Below are 15,063 nucleotides of genomic sequence, written 5' to 3'. Positions count from 1 at the left end.
TGGAAAAAGGCTGCAATGAAACAAAGAGTGAAAAATTTAAAGGGGTCTGAATACTTTCCGTACCCACTGTATATTTGTATGGAATCATCCATGTTATTTTGGGCACTTTGGTTGAAAGAAATCCATATTTCTGATATAAAACACTTTGAAACGGGTCAATTTGACCCGAGGACAATACAAAGATTAAAGGAGAATTCCAGTCAATTTCAATACGTAGCTCTGTTGGTTGTAAATTTGGAGTGCTGTCAGTAGAGGGAAAAATGAAACCAATCTGTGCTGCCTACACCGTGTTATCCTCCTGCAGAGTTAGCACCCAACAAGCTTAAACAGGGCAAGTTTTAAACATGTTTTTAACCACTAAACATGCTTGAAATGTCATTACGAGGGCCTACCCATGTGCAGTGATTCCTTCCAAGTGAACACAGTGAATGAAATGACTGCAGTAGATGTGCCAGAAAGGTGTGTTTTTAAAAATGTGCGGACTTCACCAGAAAACAGGAAATAAACAGAGAACACAACTTGTATGCCTTTTTATGAATGTTGTTTTCCACATTTCGTAGGAGAAGTGGCCCCTTCTTTAGATCTTGGTAGACGCATGCTGCATGCTTATTGGCTCACTTGACGGTGCTGAGATTTACTTCTAATAGGTAATGAAATTTGGAATTGATCGACGAGGCCTTTTTTAATACCAGGCACTTCAGAGGCTATTCGGTCTGTGCCCAAAAAGTATTGCATTCGGTACCCAGCCCTAGTTATTTCTGAGTTAATTCAGGACCGTAGTGCTGGATGCGAAATGACTAAAATCTTAAGAATTATAACTTTTATGTGTTAGAGCTGTTAGCAGCAGACCTACCTTCGTCCCCCCAGTGTGGCACTCTGAGTCAGGGGGTAGGAGAAGCCGGCAGCCAGGCGCAGCATCAGCACATAGCCCTTCCCCAAATAGCGAACCTTCTCTTCCTGGACGCAGATGTCACACAGCTGTGTCAGATCCAACACAACTGAGAGACAGAAAGGAAAAACAAATAAAAATAAATTAAAATCTATGATTCTCTCCCGTCACACAGCCAGTGGGGACTACTGTACGGAGTAACCCGCCATGTGGTGGTACTGACCTCTCTCCTGACCCTTCTTCCACAACGTCAGGACTACAGCGTACAAGCTAAACGTCTTGAGCTCAATCAGGTTCTTGGTTTTGTCAAACAAAGCCTCCTCCCATTCCTCCATGTTCTGCATGGCTACAAACAGACAGCCGGTCACGTAGAAAAGCTTCCACAAGACGCTGTCTGTGTGATCCACACGACGCATCAAATAAAACAAAAAAAGAATGGAAAGCGGTGTGAGTAAATGTGGAAAGTTAATTTGTAAACGGATGTAAACTGGAAGTTGCAAATTGATCAAGAGATTAGGTAAATCCAGTTTGAGTACCTGAGCTGTAGTAGGCAGCTGCTAGCCCAACAGATGCTATACCTGCAATTAAAATAAGAGGCTTATTATTAGAGACATTATTATTATTATTAGAGCAGAGATGTTTTAATGACGGAGTTTGAACATATCGAGGGGATAGTGGACGGCTTGGGATGTGTAATTTAAATATGATTGTATGACTTACCGACAAGAAGAGACCAGGAACGAATGCCAGGAGATCTCTTCAGGTGGAGCAGGGTGGAGCTGTGCTCCTCTACTGTCATGTATCCCATCTGAAAAGAGGCAAGAATATCAATATTCTACTTCATACATACAAAAATCCTATTCTAAGCCTATTCCCCATGGACCCTAAAAGCTCCAGCCTTAATGTTTATGCTTTTGCTAGTTCAATGGGCCTTTTTTCACAGCAGATGTTTTGTTATAGGATCAACAGGAGTCTCTAATAGCACTAATTTCTTTATTAATCATGACTTGAGGCCCCGCTCTCAAGAGGCTGAAATGTGTCTAAATCTACTTTTAAGATCTTCATTATTTTAGCTTTGAGTTTATATGTTGCATATTTCTAAATGGGTCCACAAACAATGTTTTATTCTACTTTTATCTCTCATTTATTTCTATAGGAACTCTGTTCTACCTGAATAAATAGTCCAAACCAGGAGCAACTATTGTTACTGGAATGACACATTGCTGTTTTGACATTTTCAAAGTCAAAGAGAGAAAATAATTCAACATTTCTTTTCGATTTGGGTGAACAGACCCTTTAATTTGATCTGAAAAAGCCAACAAGACAAGAAGGATATCCTGCTGATGGTAATTGGATATGATGGAAAATAATTCCCCACACATCATTGTCTCATCAGAACTGTATACAGATACCAACTATAAGACATTTTGTATCTCCTTAAACTTACCTTAAACCTTAAACTCTTCTTTCTTTCTGTAATGTTTCGCCTTGCAGATTAAGCATTTGTACGAGGTAACACATGCACTGAATTATAAGGAAGTTGTTTTCATAGTATTGCAACTGTTCTGCATGGGTGCTACTTCCTTCCTGGATCCGTCTACTCTGATTGGACAGGTTCACTTTCTCGCCGCCTTCAAAATAAAAGGCAAAACAATTTGGGGAAAGAACGTGGCTGTGCATTCTTTGCACATGCCTTTCGTTTTCCTGCAACACAAATGATTTTTTTTTTATTTCGTAAAGAATTAGGCTTCCTTTTTTAACTCTTTTCGTCTCTTTTTTACGGTTTCTGCTTAAAACGGCTCTGCTGTACAGGCAATTTGGTTGAAACCGCTTCCGGAGCAGAGCGCCATGACGTCTGCGCATGCGTACTGGATATACCGGGGGTACCGTACGTACACAATGGAGTCGGACATACATAGACCCACAGACAGTATATAGACATGACTGGCTTGAATTCTAGCCCGACGCCTTTGAAAGCACTAGCTAGTTTGTATAACGTTACCGATATTATGAAATAACCGTACAGCGAACAGTGGCGGTGATACCGCCCACAGACGACTTGACTTGAAAGTAAAAGAGTGCTGAGTAACAGTGGTGTTCGCAATGTGTGCTGTATCAGTGCTGCTGTCTTTTTTTCCATACCAGTGCTACTTCTGACTATCCTCTGCTTTTTTTTTCTACCCCTTTGTCTGAAAGAACAGGGAAATAGAAACCGTCCGGTGAGTTCGACCTTGCAATGTTAGCACAGAGCACAGGGCCCTTCACCCAGTTAAACCAACGCACAGTTAAAGAAACAGTGACTTTTAACGTAAATGTTGCTTATCATCCGAAAAAGAGCTGTAACGCAATAGCGCGAATCGCATAACGCAGGTAAGTTAGCTAGCTACATACAATTTTGACGTCGCTAATTAGCCAACACTGATTTTCAACGTACGTTAGTCGGGTCTGAAGTGAGCACGAGCTATAATAAAACATTCCCCACCAGAATCAGCATTTTTCGCATTTAACACCATGGGAGTGTGACATATTGTATTCATAATATGTGAGTGTTTTTTTTTCACAGGATGATAGCTCCTGTGTGTAATGTATTTTAATAGCTTTTGTGGCTGTTTTTGTTGGCACTGTGTATACAATTAACACGAGCAATTTGAATGTAATGACAGGATATTAGTTTGTGTTCATTGCCAGTTTCCCACCCATTACGGAGCTGTTGTGTGGACGATAAGAGGGCTGCCTGTGATAGGATAACGGGACAGTCATAGGAGGGTGGAGTTGACATAGGAGGGTGGAGTTGACATAACGCCACACAGCAGAAGGCTGCAGACTTTTAGTAGTCATCATGCCAGAGCTTCAGGAGGAACATGCTGTGGGGAAATGACCAACAATGGGAAGCTAGTGGTGCTGTGTGATCTATATATTAACCTCAATTTACAGATTACCACCAAGGAAAATGTCAGAGGTCAACATACCAAAGCGAAAAGAGAAGTGTGAGAACTGCACCAAACAGGTACATTCCTTCATCAATACCACTGCGATGCTTTATAAATCTTGTCATAGTCTTATACATGCTGTTTCTGGAACAAAATGTTGTCTTAATGTCATTCATGAATTACATTTTTTTCTTTTGATCCTCCACACAGTGCAACAAGAAAAAGAGTGATGAAGGTGCCAACGCCCACCAGGAGAGAGATGAAGTCAATGGACAGGTAATGGCTGTTAACTCTCAGGTTTATTTCGTAATCAATTGATCTGGCTTAGGCGATCCTCTGCTGGTTGTATATGAAAGGGGCACTACTATTTGGCAGTTTATTTTAATCAAATTAGGCTTCCCGCGATAGACGATACTTAGACTGTGTAAACAGTTGCATAATGCATGTGATGCTGAGGAGGAGCTTTCTAAAGTCTGGAAAATACCCCCCAGGTTAATTTAACACTTAGAAACCGTCTGGTAAATGCACATTTATGCGTGTCCTGAAAACTCGGACGTGCAAACAGCAAAGGAACGGAAGAAAGTAGCTGCAGCTTCACCACAATTAAGACTGAAAATCATGATAACTATTTGGTTGAAAAACATCACCCCTCTTTGTGGCTGATAGCCCTCTGACATTGACTCACCAAGTGTGAAATGTATCCGCATTTGGCTCTTGGCGAGTGTTCATTTTGGACCCTGCTAACAGTCAAGATGTCTCCATGTCTGTTGCTTTGGACGTTCCATTTTGAAACTCATATATTTTGTAAGGCGTGGACTCTTTGTGGAAGTCCACAAGTAAATCATTGGATTACCCCTTTCTGATATAAATCATTTAAATTCCTCACCCTAACACACTCTTTTCCCCCCATAAGGAGCATGAAGGTTCCCAGTTGCTGCTGAGTGCCTGTCTGTCCTGTGATGGCTGTCTGTCAGAAGAGGAGAGCCTGAAGATCTCTCAGCAGAGTCTGGAGGAAGTGGAGCGGGTTCTGGCACTCAATCAGGTAGAATGCGCAACTAACGGCCTCTGAAACCTGATAAAGCCAGGAAGTTGTGTTGTTGGACTTTGAGCAATACCCTACATTGTCCCCACTGTTTCTTTGTCCCTGTCAGAAGTGTGACGTGTCAAAGCACAAGGTACTGGTAGCGTCGGTTTGTCCGCAGTCTCTGCCTTTCTTTGCTGTCAAGTTTGGGCTGGACATCACCGAGGCTGCCCACAAACTCTGTGCCTTCCTCAAGAGTTTAGGTAAGTGAGTAGGATTCATATATCGCTGTTTATCTGTCACATCTTCTAAAATCTACACAATAATAAAGTGTTTCTTTTTTATAGATTGTTTTAAAGTGATTTTTGGTCTTTTCCGCCTTTAATTGATGACAGGACAGCTCAAAAGGGTAGAGAGAAGGGGGAAGACATGCAGGAAATAGTCACAGGTCGGAGTCAAACCCTAGACCTCAGTGTCAAGGCATAAACCTTTCAGTACATGTGCGCCGGCTCTACCACTGAACCAACCCGGCACCAATAATGAATTATTTGTTCCTCATTGGTTTCCACTTTTTCCACTGTAAGATTTATCCCGATTAGATCTAGGATGATTGTTACTTTGTTCTTTCACATGTTGTGCCTCCTAATGTTGTTGGCTAAATTCAAGCAGAAATAGGTTTATTTTGGCAGCTTTCGTTAATTTCGTATTTTCGATCCGGTAGATACCGGAACATAAGGCAATGGTGCCGTATTAGCACCAAGTCTTGGAACCCAACCCTAGTTGGTTTAGCTGTTTAGAAAACAGTTTTATATTTTAGGGAACTCACAAACACGCAAGAATCCGTCTCTCGTTTATGTGTAGAAACTTCCACCCACTCATAGGCATCTATCCTAAATGCTTGACATCTTTTCCATGCAGGAGTGCAGTATGTGTTCGACACCACCCTGGCAGCAGGCTTCAGCATCTTGGAGAGTCAGAAGGAGTTCGTTCAGAGGTTTCGAAGGAGGCACCACGATTCCCACGCCTTGCCCATGTTCACCTCCTCCTGCCCAGGTAAAGCTCCCTTCCTCCTCGCCCCATTATCAACACAAACACTGCTTGATACGTATCGATATTCTTATTCTACAATGTAAATAGTCATGAAATTAAAGGAAACGCACACAGGCTTACATTATGTACACATACTGTATGTGCCGAGTTATTCCTCAAAGGAGTTTGCTACTTGTTTTAGGTTCAAAATCCTTCACAGATGCTCAAACCCGACGGCCCGTTGTTGCATAAAAACTTGGAGAAGTATCTTTATTCTTGAAGCTTATAAATACCAAACTGGCCTCTTAATATTAGCCTCAATTTTCATTTTTTTTGCCTCTTCCTCCTGCTGCTCCTCGGACTCTGTTTGCTGGCTGTTAATTTGCATGCTGTGTGCTGTCTAGGGGAGCTCCTTTTAAGAAGTAGAGATAACAGTGGTGTGCTGGTCGGGGAAGATAGAAAGCTCTTCTTTCGCCCCTCCCTCCATCAGAGATAGGAATGGCTTTTCCTCATGAATAAATGCAAAGACTTCCATTTATTCAGTGCAATTCTTTTCTACTACAATGGGCTGTTAACATAGAAATGATCAGATATTCATTTAAATGCCCTCTGTAAATAGTATTATGTGATCTGCGTAATGACAGTACAGTGGAACGTTTGCCTTCAACAGAGAGACAGTAATAACCTAACATACCATCATTACTGAGATTAAACTACATTCTCTGTTATATTTGCTCTGAATAACGCATTCAATAACAGAAACATAACACTGCAGCGCACATAAACGGATGATATCAACCTTCGGCACAACCCTAATTTTCATCCCAACTGTAGTAGAAACAAGCCGGTTCATGAAGTAATAATATTAGTAAATGAGGAAGATTTGATTCTGAAGTGCAGACGGCCAAGAGTTATTTTAACAATGTTTGTGTGCTTGTGTTTGTGTGTGTTTCTAGGGTGGATCCGCTATTCCGAGCGTGTCCTGGGCAGTTTGGTCACCCCTCATATCTGCACAGCCAGGTCTCCTCAGCAGATCATGGGCTGTCTCGTCAAAGACTACTTCTCTAAACAGCAGGTGAGCAACTAGTTTGTCAATGATACTGTTACACATTGTTGGCACACTTTTTTTCAACCTGGAACCTATTTTCCTATGTTTTTGTGTCTACGTGACTGATGGTCAAACAGTCTTTAAACTCTGTTTAGCACCCTGTAAGCGAAACAATCTACAATGCAATAAGGGTGTCACAATACCAAAAACCCAGTAGTCAGAGCCAGTACCAGTAAAATAACATGATTCTCGATGCCGATTTCAATACCACAGTAATAATAAAGGGTTTTCTAAGATTCCATGTACTTTAACTTGAAACTTGAACTTCTTTATTAAAATATTTCAAAAATATCAACATGTTATAACAAGACATACAAAACTTGTGCAGTAGAGCATGCAACAACATAATCAAGTGCATTTAATGGTCAAAGTGCAACCACTAGTGTCCCCGGACAAACTCCAGACTTCCAGGCGTCTTTTCAAAAGCTACTGTGCAAAAACAACGTTTACAACAACAGTTTCCTGAACAGAGACGTTACAAACCCCAAGTAACTATTGGAGATGTATTTGATGTATTTGTACTCCCATTGAATTATATAGCTAGAGTAACGTTACCCGAGTTGGTTACTAGCCTGTTCAGCGGCAACAGTGAGTTATCTGAAGTCAAGATAGGGGGGCTGTAAATCTGAAAGAAAGGACCGCGAGTTTGCAGTAAACATGGCGTTTTTTAGGTTGGGTACTGTTGACTCTGGTTCATATATTTCCAAAAGATATGAACCGGAAGTAGAAGGGCGTGACTTTGGCCGTTTGTTGTTCGTGACCTCCTCCTCCTGAATGTATCGACTGGAACACTCTGAAGTGTATACTGGCCCCATCAGTTCTGGGAGCTAATACTAACACCAGCCTCATCACTAACTATGCCCACAGTGTTAAAAAAAATGGGGGATGGGGCAAATCAAAAAATTGTGAGCTGTACCAACAAATTTGGGAATCTTCACCGTTCTTTAATGCTTCAATTTGTTACTAATATTTATCTACTGAATGCAGAACAGAAATCTCAAGGGGGAAATGCTGAGTCCAATATCACTTAAAATAAGGATGGAAGTTGTAGAGTAGTGCAACTCTTTCCTGTCCAGATGTTAACTACATAAAGGGGACATGATTTGTTTGCCAAATGAACACACAGTGGAATATTTATAACATACCAATTCCAATGCATGGTATGACTTTATGACAGTAATGGTATAACAGATGTTCTTTTATTTAAATCCGTGACAAGAAAACTAAGGCACTCTGAGCCTATAGAAAATTGTCTTAGGTAAAATGCTTTGTACACCAGGTTCGGCTCAAAAAAGAAGGTATATGATATGTTGTTTTTCCTTGTGTCTCTTCTCCGAGCAGAAGCTGAGTCCAGAGAAAGTCTACCACGTGATAGTGGCTCCCTGCTTTGATAAGAAGCTGGAAGCTGTCAGAGAGGAGTTTTACAACAGCCTGCTGGAGACCAGAGATGTGGACTGTGTCCTCACCTCAGGTTCACTCTTCTTAATATTACGCACACCGCTGCCTGGTGCTTAATCGTAATTTCGAATGCTTATGAGGAGATTGTTGAATTCGCCACACAAATTTAGTTTGGTGTTTTTGAGATTACAGTACCGCATATACAGTAGTGAGATACTGATTATATTAAGTCTTTACAACACATTTTGTTATTATACAATCCTATATTACCAGACATCAATGAACTTCTTCTTTTTCTCACATAGTAGTGGGTCTAAGACATTTGAAAAGAATATGGGGGACCCGACATCACATACGTGCCCGAATGCTCAGTAACAACCAGTAACCGTGGTTTTTATTTTTTTATATGAAAATACCTTCATCCAGAACCACCCAGGCAAAAAATAAGAAAAGATATTTAACCCTTGTGTTGTCTACCTGTCAACCATGGTCACTTTCTTCATCATTATCGCTTTTTCCAACATTTTGATCACTTTTTCAATGTTGTGGGTGCTTTTTTTTTAACGTTTTTTGTGACAAAAAAACAGTAAAAAATTAACTTAAAACGGGTCAATTTGACCCAAGAACATCATGAGGGTTAAGACCATACAACAGCATTAAAAAAAAAATAGACTCATAATAAACCAAATGAACATTATGTATAAATGACAACACCATAAGCCCATCATAAATGTCTCTTCAAGCACAAAGCTTCTTAGGAGCCCTCCAGAAGGCTCATGTAGCGTTACCATTTCCTGGTATAGACTTCCAACCTGGCAAACCGTTTATATTCCCTCTTTCAATTCAACACCTCTTTCAGGAGCCCACTCCTGAATTGATGGCACCCCTTTATTCCTCCATCCTCTTAAAAGAAACTGTCTGGCTATCATTAAACTAGTTTGGACCCAGCGATTCCGCTTAGGATGGATCCATACCCTAGAACAAATAATCTTCATCATTATGGAACCTGGGTAACAGCGATCCGTCATAGGTTATCAAATATTCTAAAAAGTCAACATTATTATTATTATTATTCTAACCGTGATGTTTGATGTTTCAGGGGAGATCTATTACCTGATGGAGCAGAGGAAGGTTTCAGTGGAAGAGCTGGACTCGGTACCACTGGACCATGTGTGAGTAGTTGGACTTCTGTTGTAGTCATCCTCGCAGTTATTTTTGGTGGTAAAAAGATAATAATAATAATAATAATAATAATAATAATAATAATAATAATTTAAAAAAAACATACTACCAGGATTTTTTTCAAACTCAATAATAATATTGGACATCATTCTGTTGGGCAGGTCAAAAGAGGAGAAACAATATTTTATATAGCGTATAATGTCATAATTAAGACAACCCAAACAATGTCACCTTGTCATGACAAAAACCGAATGACACTTAATGACAGAAGTCAAACATTTATGACGTGTTTATAAGGTTTATGACACTACCTTACATACATTGTACATGCGTGTCGATACGTTCAAGTGAAGTTTTCTTCTTTCAAAAATTGCTCAAACAGCTCCTCTACACGGCTCTCACAGACCGTTCCCCAATACATGAAAATACATTGGAGTAACGTTCAGGACGCCTCATCTTAACATAGCAAATATTTGTTTGCTGCTATACTCTGAATGTCCAGTCCCTTATTATAATCTTTGCTACTGAACATGATTATGTCTTTTTCCATCCACCCTACAATTGTTAGCATTAGCATTCAACTCGCAATTGCATATCTTGGCTGAGTTGTTGTTGATGCCGTTGATAGTGGACTATATATAGATTGATAGTCGTTGTCACTGCAGGTTGGGAGAGACCGGAGACGCAGCGCTGGTGAGACACGAGGGCCGAGGTTCTGAAGGCTTCCTGGAACACGTCTTCAAACATGCTGCCAAAGAGCTCTTTGGTCTGGACGTCCACGAGATCACATACAAGACCCTCAGGTGGGAGACACTGTGTCTTGTCCTGCTGCGATGTAAATACTGCAGCATTCGTGCACGTCCAGAGCAACGTTTGGACGTGGACGTCAATTCCAATTTCTTTGTCTCAAAACTCTCCTCCTGTTTACCGCGTTGGTTTTGTAGGAACCGGGACTTCCAAGAAGTGACCCTGGAGCGGGACGGGGAGACTCTGCTGCAGTTTGCTGCTGTTTACGGGTTCAGGAACATCCAGACTCTGGTTCACCGAATGAGGAAGGGACGTGTGCCTTACCAGCTGGTGGAGGTGCTGTCCTGCCCAGGAGGTAACACCACAACTACTTTGTAAATGATTTTGCAATAAGTGGAAGTTGTGGAGCCACTGAGTATTTTACCAAATTGAAATAAAGTTTATATATGTATTATTGAAATGGATATGAAATATTGCACATTGGATCTCTGAGAGACACTCCACCCGGCTGTACAGAAGGGGGTGGAGCATTGTCTGTTTAAAATCATTGTGGAAAAATACTCTTGACGAAGGTCCAGAGGGGCAGAAACCTTAGTTTCTTTAATAAACGGTTATGTTGTAGCAAGAACAGAGTGCAAGATTTATCTTTTTCAAGTCTAATGTCAAATATTCGAACACGACAGCTACCGACATGACTTAAAAACAAATATTGTTTTAACTTTGAATCCTGCCAGGACTACCTTTCACCCGGGACGTGTGTGTAATCCCTTCTTTGTGTCTCCCCTGTCGCAGGGTGCTTGAGTGGCCGCGGTCAGGCAGCCAGCGACGCAGAAGGCCGGCTAGACAAAGCCCTGGTCCAGCAGATGGAGGAGGTCTACAGCAGCCTGCCGGTCCGTCTCCCGGAGGTCAACCCCACCCTTCACACCCTGTATCAGGACTGGCTGCAGGGCCAGGACTCCCCGCAGGCCGGCACACTCCTGCACACCCAGTTCAGAAGTCCGATCCACACACAGCCTCCACACATGCAGTGGTGACGAGAAACAGCCTGTGTCTCTTTTAAGACATGATCAAAGTGTAATTGTTGGGGTGGGGGGGGGCGGGGCGCTTGGGCCATCTCATCATTGCTGGCACCATGAAGGACAAGCCAAGGGCCAGGCTGCCAAAGTATCAATTGGTGCAATTCTTCCTTTAGGCCACAGGGGGTGATGTCTGTCTATTTAATATTGGTGGATCTCCTGTGCCAAACCCTGAGTCTGAGGAGAAATGAAGATCCAGATTCCAAAAAAGCAAACCGGTCTACATTTTATTCAGAGCGAAGTAGTGATGTCAATTAGCTGTGTTTAATAAAAAAATACAGGTAAAGGATCAGGGGGTGGCTTGATCTGCGAGCTGTTCTGAGAAATGAATCAAGAAACCACTCCTGTCATCTTAAAGGCAGGGTTGGTAATGTTGAAAAGCAAGACCCTCCTCCCGAGCGCTGTGGAGGAAGGTCTGGAGAAGCGAGACTAGCAAACACCTAATAATATAATACCGGATGTTTAAAACAAACATGACTACTGTTAGCGACTACTGTAAACTCAGACTCGTACACGGGGGCAGTAGAGTACGCGCAGCGGGGCATGGAGGCATTTCATTGGTTCTTTCCAAGCGAGGCAGTGATTGGTGGCCATTTTATTTACAGGGTCCCAGCAGCTAAAGACGACGGGTATTTACAAACTATGTATAAAAAGTGTATACAGGAAATCGTTACCAGCCCTGCCTTTTTAAAGAGCAATAAGCCATTGCGGAAACATACACGAAGCTTTTAACACAACTGGAACTCGTGAACTGAACCTGTGCATACTGAATGCTTTGGGGGGGTCTAATGTATTCCGAATCTAAACCGTCCAATTATGAAAGCTGTTGTTGTACTTTGTGTTGACATTGTCCCCACTGTTCCTCGCTGAAAGACAAGACTGCGTGTTCTCGTACTCATCAAGAATAACTATGCAACAGTGGGATCGTCTTATCCTAACAGCCAATGGAAAGCAAGGCTGGAGTAGTTTCGAGAGCTTGAAGGTCTTTTCAATAACACTAAGTGAGTGTCTGTGCATGTGTAAACTACCAGCCCAGTGTTTGTCTGTCCCAGTGAAGAATCGCAGAGAGGATTTAATTTCTCACTTTGTTCCCATTCCACCGCCTATCATTTTTAACTTTTATGTTGTTTTCGTTGTTTGTTTTACACAGTCAAACACACATGTCACATGTTGGGTGCTAAAATATTCTGACAAACAAAGTCTGATTTAAATACCTTTTTGTGGATTATGTCATTGTTCAGTGAACGGCCTCTGCCTCCCTATAGAGGTAAACGTTTTTGACGTTTGTGATGCTGCCTGCTGGTAATCCACAAAACCCACTTCAGAGTTTTCAATGTTAAAATTTAGATGAAAACATGTGAAAAAGAGGCCTGCGGATTGTCCAGCGTTCTTTAGCAAAGCTGTAAGCAAAGTCCTGGCAACACCGTGTGATTGAGATCCATGCGTTTCATGCGTTGGTGAAAGCCAAAGCATGGAGCATGAGTTCATTAAGCCTGGGGGTGATGTCCTACCCTTGGATAAAGGACTCAAAAATAAATGGCGCTGGGCGTGGATAGAAGGAGGAGGTAGACACAGCAATCCTTTTGGCAGTTGGTGCCAGAAACGTAGAGCCTGGTGCTCGTCTCTGCACATTTTGCTCAAGGAAGCTACTAAATGGCAGCAGCTGTAAGAAAGTGCTCGCTCGTAATGAGTTAGACCCCGGTAATAGAGCTGCTGCCTGTGCACTTAAACTTGCCACAGTTTGCCAGGAGGCAATATTACAAATCCCACTATGGCCACGCCAAGACCTGCCCATTAGCATTCATAAGCTACGATTGACCTGGCGTCCATTTTGACATGTAAAGGTCCAATCCCCTAACCCTGGCCTTATTCCCTCGAGGTGAAATGCCTAATCCCAACCAATCAAGCTGCTTCGTAGGGCGGGACTTGGCCATAGTGGGATTCGTAAATTTCCTGCGGGAGAACCTTTTACAGCTGACACACTGTTGTCTATGGCTGTGTCTCATTCCACATACTTCCGTCGGTACACTGCTAATGTGCCCACTTTCGATTAGTGTCACTCCACGATGTGAGGCGAGTGCAGATTTGAGTTGTGCATGCTCAGTGTAAACAGTTTAAGACATAACTGTCATACTGACATTTTTGAAATCCAGGAAATAATAAACCTTTCTCATTACAAACAATAACAAGATCTCGGCTCGTCTCCTCTCAAAATCTGACAAACCTTACAAACTGACCTTTGTCGACCAAAAAAACAGACAGATTTAGCAACTGTACGGCCTATTTCTTGCTTAAAATATTTTCGGTGACTATTCAAAATCCGAACAAGCTGCCATGATGTTTGGTTTTGAAATTCGGAAGAAGCCAGACCCATGTGATGCATTCGTCCAATCAGCTGTCGGTCAACATCCCTGATGCAGTCAAGAGGGGGCGCCCATTTAGTGCTCATAGGGTCCATCATTCCACACTGAACTGTTTTTAGGATGTCATCCGGGTACTTTCAGTCCACTGACCTTTTGCGTTAGCTACACTATATACTTAAAACTAAGTGTTTGAAGTGTGCGTAGGCGGTTTGAGACCCAGCTTATGACTGACCGGGTCTCGGACTTAAAAATACGTGTTATTGTGATGACCTGCCATTGACAATTTTTGGTCGCCCTGTGTAGAAAACGTTAACTAGCCTGGAGGTTTCAAATCAACATGCGAGTTACATAAATACTCCACGGCATCGCACTTCAGTTCAAAAGTGTTTGCCTGAGAAGCTAAAAACAATTTATAAAATTTGGAATAAACAAGCACCAGGCTGTCTGTTTCAGAAAAGTCAATAAATATACAGTCTATGGTCTAACCCGAACCCTACTCTTCTTCTTTACCCATTTACTTCTTCTACTAGACTGGAGTCATTGCGTACAGTAGAGTAAGACAGTGGCTAGACAGGAAAGGTGGGAGAAAAATGGGTGGGGGGGGGGGGGGACACAGCAAAGGGCCACAGGTCAGAATCAAACCCGGGGCCACTGCAAAGGACTGAGCCCACATGGAGCACACACTCTTACTGGGTGAGCATAGGTTGCCCCAAGACCTCTTACTTCTGAACCATTTTTGTTTTTAGTTTTTTTTTTGTGATCAATGTTTATTTATTTTTTTATTCAAAGAACCAAAACAAAACTGTGAAACATTGGTCCAGGTGACAACATACAGAAAAGTACACTACACACACTGAAAAAGGCACAGCGCACCTTTTCCACTATCCTTCCTTGCGATCAAATGTTTCACTCCAAAACAACTGGCTAACTGGTAGTATACCATAATATGCATATTATATATAATATGAGCAATTAAAAATGTCATCCAATCTAAGTATCAGATTTATCCATTAGTAACTATTATTATAGTTTAAATCAATTATATTAGTAACTAACTAATTATTTTGATTACCCATTAATCTGCTTGAGTCATTTTTCATAAGAAAGGAAATAAATCTCGGATTCCAGCTTCTTGAATGTGAATGTGTTCTATTTTCTGCACTGTTGTGGACAAAACAAGAAGTGAAGATGTCACGACTTGTGTTTTGGATCACGCTGATTGACATTCCGAGTCCAGCAACATTTCTCTCCATTATTACCCATTCTTAATCTCTTCGTTCATCTCTTTCACTTTCCCTTTAACTCCCTTTAGTCATTCAA

The 15,063-nt window shown here is 41.7% G+C and overlaps 2 protein-coding genes across 3 annotated transcripts in view; one reads left to right on the top strand and one right to left on the bottom strand.

Moving 5' to 3' along the window:
• Nucleotides 1-2,512, bottom strand: part of LOC117937425 (cytochrome b-245 chaperone 1 homolog) — a 3,496-nt gene extending 984 nt beyond the window's left edge. Inside the window, exons 1-5 of the mRNA XM_034861399.1 lie at nucleotides 2,344-2,512; nucleotides 1,610-1,697; nucleotides 1,426-1,467; nucleotides 1,113-1,283; nucleotides 854-998 (exon numbers count right to left, since the gene is read on the bottom strand). Coding sequence (XP_034717290.1) covers nucleotides 854-998; nucleotides 1,113-1,283; nucleotides 1,426-1,467; nucleotides 1,610-1,697 — 446 coding nt within the window. The 5' untranslated portion in view covers nucleotides 2,344-2,512. The remainder of the gene's footprint in view (nucleotides 1-853; nucleotides 999-1,112; nucleotides 1,284-1,425; nucleotides 1,468-1,609; nucleotides 1,698-2,343) is intronic.
• Nucleotides 2,513-2,783: 271 nt separating this feature from the next.
• On the top strand, nucleotides 2,784-11,844 carry narf (nuclear prelamin A recognition factor). 2 transcript variants are annotated; one of them, XM_034861354.1, is made up of 12 exons: nucleotides 2,784-3,108; nucleotides 3,824-3,896; nucleotides 4,030-4,095; nucleotides 4,733-4,861; nucleotides 4,971-5,103; nucleotides 5,759-5,893; nucleotides 6,826-6,944; nucleotides 8,319-8,448; nucleotides 9,475-9,547; nucleotides 10,223-10,360; nucleotides 10,502-10,659; nucleotides 11,097-11,844. In XM_034861354.1, the coding sequence occupies exons 2-12, from the start codon at nucleotides 3,840-3,842 to the stop codon at nucleotides 11,336-11,338; spliced, it is 1,380 nt and encodes a 459-aa protein (XP_034717245.1). In that variant the 5' UTR covers nucleotides 2,784-3,108; nucleotides 3,824-3,839; the 3' UTR covers nucleotides 11,339-11,844. The 2 variants fall into 2 exon arrangements, with proteins under 2 accessions (XP_034717245.1, XP_034717246.1); XM_034861355.1 differs by having other exon boundaries at nucleotides 2,784-3,259.
• Nucleotides 11,845-15,063: the final 3,219 nt, after the last annotated feature.

This window comes from Etheostoma cragini, chromosome 21, assembly GCF_013103735.1.
Source record: "Etheostoma cragini isolate CJK2018 chromosome 21, CSU_Ecrag_1.0, whole genome shotgun sequence".
Classification (NCBI taxonomy): domain Eukaryota; kingdom Metazoa; phylum Chordata; class Actinopteri; order Perciformes; family Percidae; genus Etheostoma; species Etheostoma cragini.
This window is presented reverse-complemented; position numbering and strand designations above follow the sequence as displayed.